Below are 6,183 nucleotides of genomic sequence, written 5' to 3'. Positions count from 1 at the left end.
ATGCGGTTGCCATGGTTACTGACCATATCCTTAAAATTAATGCCAAGCCAGAAAGAAAAGACATGAATAGATTGAAAAGCAGACTATTTAGGCCTAACTTGATTTGTATATATTAGACATTGCATTGTCCTTGAATGAAAGTCCTTGTTTTCAAAATAATAACTAGCTACATATTTATAAAAACGGAATTATTTCCTCTAACATAACACTGTTAATTATTTATCGGGAATTGTAAATACGAAGAATTATACTCCAATATGCAGTGACTCCTAGAATAATACCATTACTACTACAAATACAGTATTATTTGCATGGAAATGTATCCCAGCATGCATGCTTGACAGCGAAACGACGAACAGGGAAGGATGATGAAGCTAAAATGGCAGCTCAACTGACGGTGCTGCCAATTCGGGGTGAAGAAATACACAAGGAACAAACTAGAACAAAAGGCGATGTGACACATTTTCTTTGAGATTCTTTGCTTTAATCCCAAATTAAAAGACGATATGGTTTGAGATTCGGAATTCCGGGAAAGAAAGAACGATTCGACGCTCTGAAATTAGAAGCCTATTTCCCAGTTGCATCGCGCGGGCTACATTTTTTTTTTCTCCGGTTTTTGGAAGATAGACTGGGATGTAACAATTCTGCTGTTTTTGCAGTACAGGATGGACAAATGACATTTGACATATAATTGCAAACTATCTAGTTTTTTTAATGTAATATATGCATTGTTCTCCAAAACGATGATGTGTGCTGCAGCCGGTGGAGGGATTCTTCCATCCACATCGCCTTCGATGAGGCTAGGCATCAGGGTCATTTCTGGAGTTGGTGACGATTTCTCGTCCATTGGGTCGGGTATGGGTTCGTGTCAAACACCGGCAACCCAGTCGGATTGCCGAAGTCGGTACCAGCTTCTACTCTCTGGGCGAGCATTGGCGGAAAGATACAGGAGGATTTATACCACGGCTATCAATGATAAAGAGCAAGGGATAAACCAAGGAAGGTAGGTTGGGTGAAAATGAGAAATGTCTGACACAAAGCTGGCTAGCCTTGTAGCTAGCTTGCAAATTAGCCCAACTACCTGCAGGGTTTGTCACATAACCAATACTGTTTGACTGTATGCTCACATCCGAATGTATAGCCTACTAAACTCAACGATTTACGATGGAAAATCCATCCACCGGCTAATATCCAGTTAGCCAGGCTAACCTCTACCTAGTTTGCTAGCAAGGTGGCTAGCTTTGACAGCTAGCTAGCAATCCAACACTTAGCAGTTTAGCAGCTAACTGGCCACATGATAGCTGACAGCGTTAACGTTAGTGTCCAGTCATAATCATTTTACTGTGGGAGACGGGTAGGTTAGTTTTGAATAGGCTGATTTACTCACATGCTGTTACCCGTCAATTATGTTACTAGGTTAAATCGGTAACTTACTAGCCAACTAACTAGTAATGAGTAGCTAGCTAACCTAATTAGCTAGCCCGTTATTTAGCATAGCTAGCATAGCTATCCTCTCTAGTTGCGTTTTTGGTGGTTCTTTTTTACGCACTGCAGTATACAGGCTTGCCAGCTTACGTCAGGACTTTACTCTTCGTATGATCAGTGCATGTTGGTGAATATGTGTAGTTAGCTAGCTAGTCTACATTCGGCAGGTAAATAAAAACAAATGTCAGTAGCTGCTTGATTTTTGACATCTCACGTAGCTAAGTAGCTAGCTAGCTTGGATCGAACAATGTGTGTGGTATAGATCCTATTTAGTTACTAGTGGGGCTATGTCATAAACCCTGAAAGTTCGAGAATTGGTTTTAATTTCCAGCCATATTGGTCAGGGCCAAACCCAAACCAGTTCAATTGGATTGAGTGCCAGTAAGGGGCGTGATCCCGGTTTTACTTATGCAGGAAAATACAAGTTAAGTCAGATCTCAGAAATTGTGTAATAGAAATGTCAACCAAAGATATTGTTATGTAATTATAAATACAGTTTATACAAATATTCTGTATAAATAGCCTCTAAAATGTGTAAACAGAACATAAATGTCAACATTTTTGTTTTCTTGGAAAGCTGTGAGTGCTATTATATGTTTCAGTATCACTACTTGTGTAAGTTTTATCATCCACAGATTCAGCCGGTGTATGGCTGTGTATTAGAGGGCTTTGCGGATCCGTGTGGACCCAATATTCTAACTGGTCCTAAGGGGTCTGGGCCAGGTCCTGTTCGATTGGCATTGGGTCTCGGGACTATGTAGCTACAGCAGATAGACCCATGAAGACCTCTATTGTGGATTGACTGCATTGTTTGAATGTAATGTTGGCATATTAGCAGTTAAAGCTGCAATATGTAACTTTTTGGGCGACTGATGAAATTCACATAGCAATGTGAGTGTTAGATCTGTCATTCTCATTGAACGCAAGTCTAAGAAGTGGTAGATCTATTCTATGTGCATTATTTCTATGCTTCCCTTGCTTAAGTTTCGTTCTTGCATCTTACTTTGGGTTTTGTACACCAACTTTAAACAGCTGAAAATACTGTTTTTGGTTATTGAAAAAATATTTCACAGCGGTTTAGATTGTTTTGTCACATTAACAAAAATTAGGCGGTTTGATTTCTGTATATAGCACCTTTTTACAATAAAAAAATGTATGGAATCGTTCCTCAAACTGTCTGGTTGGCTAGCTAACAAACATACAGTGCAGATCAATTCTTAAAATAAATTTTACACAATAGCTTATTACAGCATTGGCAAACCATGGTTGACTATCTCCCTGACCAAAATGGCTCACCTTTATCCCATCATAAGAGTTTTCATGCCCATTCTATTATTGTAATTCCTAATTATATTGTGTGTGGGCCCAAATTCACAGGGCTGTAGTAGCAACCCTACCCTGGCAAATGGTTTTATCAAAATTGACACTTCACAGTAGGTTTCGGAGAATTTACGTAGAATTTACGCAGCTGGTTAGGAGAATTAACGTAGCAGTTTAGGATAATTAGGTTAAGGTTAGGAAAAGGGTTAGCTAAAATGGAGAAAAAAATCTACTTTTGACATCAATTTGACAAAAGCTGTGTCCCGTCTCGGCATGACTCTGGCAAACACAGCCAGCACTTTTTTTTCTCAGAGATAAAATGGTGGGATTATACAATGCATTCAGAAGGTATTCAGACCCCTTGACTTTTTCCACATTTTGTTACGTTACAGCCTTATTCTAAAATAGATTAAATTGTTTTTCTTCAACAATCTACACACAATACCCCATAATGATAAAGCAAAAACAGGTTTTTAGACATTTTTTTGCAAATGTATTATTATCATCAGATACCGTATTTACATAAGTATTCAGACCCTTGACACAGTATTTTGTTGAAACACCTTTTGGCAGCGATTACAGCCTTGAGTCTTATTGGATATGACGCTACAAGCTTGGCATACCTGTGTTTGGGAGTTTCTCCCATTCTTCTCTGCAGATCCTCAAGCTCTGCCAGGTTAGCTGGGAGCGTCGCTGCACAGCTATTTTCAGGTCTCTCCAGAGATGTTCGATCGGGTTCAAGTCCGGGCTCTGGCTGGGCCACTCAAGGACATTCAGAAACTTGTCCCGAAACCACTCCTGTGTTGTCTTGGCTGTGTGCTTAGGGTCGTTGTCTTGTTGGAAGGTGAACCTTTGCCCCCAGTCTGAGGTCCTGAGTGCTCTGGAGCAGGATATCTGTACTTTGCTCCGTTCATCTTTCCCTCGATCTTGACTAGTCTCCCTGTTATCGCTTTGTCATTATGGGATATTGTGTGTAGATTGAGGATTTGATTTATTTCATCCATTTCAGAATAAGGCTGTAACGTAACAAAATGTGGAAAAAGTCAAGGTCTGAATACTTTCCCAATGCACTGTATATTCGAGGTTGACCGATTTAATCGGCATGGTCGATTTCAAGTTCATAACAATCGGTAACTGGCATTTTTGGACGCCGATTGTGGCTGATTACATTGCATTCCACGAGGAGACTGTGTGGCAGGCTGACCACCTGTTACATGAGTGCAGCAAGGAGCCAAGGTAAGTTGCTAGCTAGCATTAAATGTACACTGTCCAAAAAAATAAAGGGAACACTAAAATAACACATCCAAGATCTGAATGAATGAAATAATCTTATTAAATACATTTTTCTTTACATAGTTGAATGTGCTGACAACAAAATCACACAAATAATCAATGGAAATCCAATTTATCAACCCATGGATGTCTGGATTTGGAGTCACTCAAAATTAAAGTGGAAAACCACACTACAGGCTGATCCAACTTTGATGTAATGTCCTTAAAAGAAGTCAAAATGAGGCTCAGTAGTGTGTGTGGCCTCCACGTGCCTGTATGACCTCCCTACAACGCCTGGGCATGCTCCTGATAAGGTGGCGGATGGTCTCCTGAGGGATCTCCTCCCAGACCTGGACTAAAGTATCCGCCAACTCCTGGACAGTCTGTGGTGGATGGAGCGAGACATGATGTCCCAGATGTGCTCAATTGGATTCAGGTCTGGGGAACGGGCGGGCCAGTCCATAGCATCAATGCCTTCCTCTTGCAGAAACTGCTGACACACTCCAGCCACATGAGGTCTAGCATTGTCTTGCATTAGGAGGAACCCAGGGCCAACCGCACCAGCATATGGTCTCACAAGGGGTCTGAGGATCTCATCTCGGTACCTAATGGCAGTCAGGCTACCTCTGGCGAGCACATGGAGGGCTGTGCGGCCCCCCAAAGAAATGCCACCCCACACCATGACAGACCCACCGCCAAACCGGTCATGCTGGAGGATGTTGCCGGCAGCAGAACGTTCTCCACGGCGTCTCCAGACTCTGTCACGTCTGTCACGTGCTCAGTGTGAACCTGCTTTCATCTGTGAAGAGCACAGGGCGCCAGTGGCGAATTTGCCAATCTTGGTGTTCTCTGGCAAATGCCAAACGTCCTGCACGGTGTTGGGCTGTAAGCACAACCCCCACCTGTGGACGTCGGGCCCTCATACCACCCTCATGGAGTCTGTTTCTGACCGTTTGAGCAGACACATGCACATTTGTGGCCTGCTGGAGGTCATTTTGCAGGGCTCTGGCAGTGCTCCTCCTGCTCCTCCTTGCACAAAGGCGGAGGTAGCGGTCCTGCTGCTGGGTTGTTGCCCTCCTACGGCCTCCTCCACGTCTCCTGATGTACTGGCCTGTCTCCTGGTAGCGCCTCCATGCTCTGGACACTACGCTGACAGACACAGCAAACCTTCTTGCCACAGCTCGCATTGATGTGCCATCCTGGATGAGCTGTACTACCTGAGCCACTTGTGTGGGTTGTAGACTCCGTCTCATGCTACCACTAGAGTGAAAGCACCGCCAGCATTCAAAAGTGACCAAAACATCAGCCAGGAAGCATAGGAGCTGAGAAGTGGTCTGTGGTCACCACCTGTAGAACCACTCCTTTATTGGGGGTGTCTTGCTAATTGCATATAATTTCCACCTGTTGTCTATTCCATTTGCACAACAGCATGTGACATTTATTGTCAATCATTGTTGCTTCCTAAGTGGACAGTTTGATTTCACAGAAGTGTGATTGACTTGGAGTTACATTGTGTTGTTTAAGTGTTCCCTTTATTTTTTTTGAGCAGTGTATTTTATAAAAAAACTATCAATCTTCACAATCACTAGTTAACTACACATGGTTGATGATATTACTAGGTTAACTAGCTTGACCTGCGTTGCATATAATCAATGCGGTGCCTGTTAATTTATCATCGAATCACAGCTACTTCGCCAAACGGGGGATGATTTAACAAAAAAAGCACAATCGTTGCACGAATGTACCTAAACATAAACATCAATGCCTTTCTTAAAATCAATACACTGAAGTGTTTTTTTAAGCCTGCATATTTAGTTAAAAGAAATTAATGTTAGCAGGTAATATTAACTATGGAAATTGTGTCACTTCTCTTGCGTTCATTGCACGCAGTCGGTATATGCAACAGTTTGGCCTGCCTGGCTCATTGCGAACTAGTTTGCCAGAATTTTACATAATTATGAAATAACATTGAAGGTTGTGCAATGTAACAGGAATATTTAGACTTATGGATGCCACCCATTAGATAAAATACGGAACGTTTCCGTATTTCACTGAAAGAATAAACGTTTTGTTTTTTGAAATGATAGTTTCCGGATTTGACCTTAT

At 42.1% G+C, this 6,183-nt stretch overlaps 1 protein-coding gene across 19 annotated transcripts in view; it reads left to right on the top strand.

Moving 5' to 3' along the window:
• The first annotated feature begins 319 nt into the window (after positions 1–319).
• The window catches only part of LOC115160590 (E3 ubiquitin-protein ligase MYCBP2), a 342,793-nt gene continuing 336,929 nt past the window's right edge, over positions 320–6,183 (top strand). For all 19 annotated transcript variants that reach the window (XM_029710772.1, XM_029710779.1, XM_029710778.1 and 16 more), the window contains exon 1: positions 320–1,003. In XM_029710772.1, the coding sequence (XP_029566632.1) occupies positions 744–1,003 (260 nt within the window). In that variant the 5' untranslated portion in view covers positions 320–743. The remainder of the gene's footprint in view (positions 1,004–6,183) is intronic.

The sequence above is a fragment of the Salmo trutta genome, chromosome 24 (genome assembly GCF_901001165.1).
Source record: "Salmo trutta chromosome 24, fSalTru1.1, whole genome shotgun sequence".
Classification (NCBI taxonomy): domain Eukaryota; kingdom Metazoa; phylum Chordata; class Actinopteri; order Salmoniformes; family Salmonidae; genus Salmo; species Salmo trutta.
The sequence above is the reverse complement of the archived record's forward strand: the minus strand, read 5'-3'. Positions and strand labels throughout refer to the sequence as shown.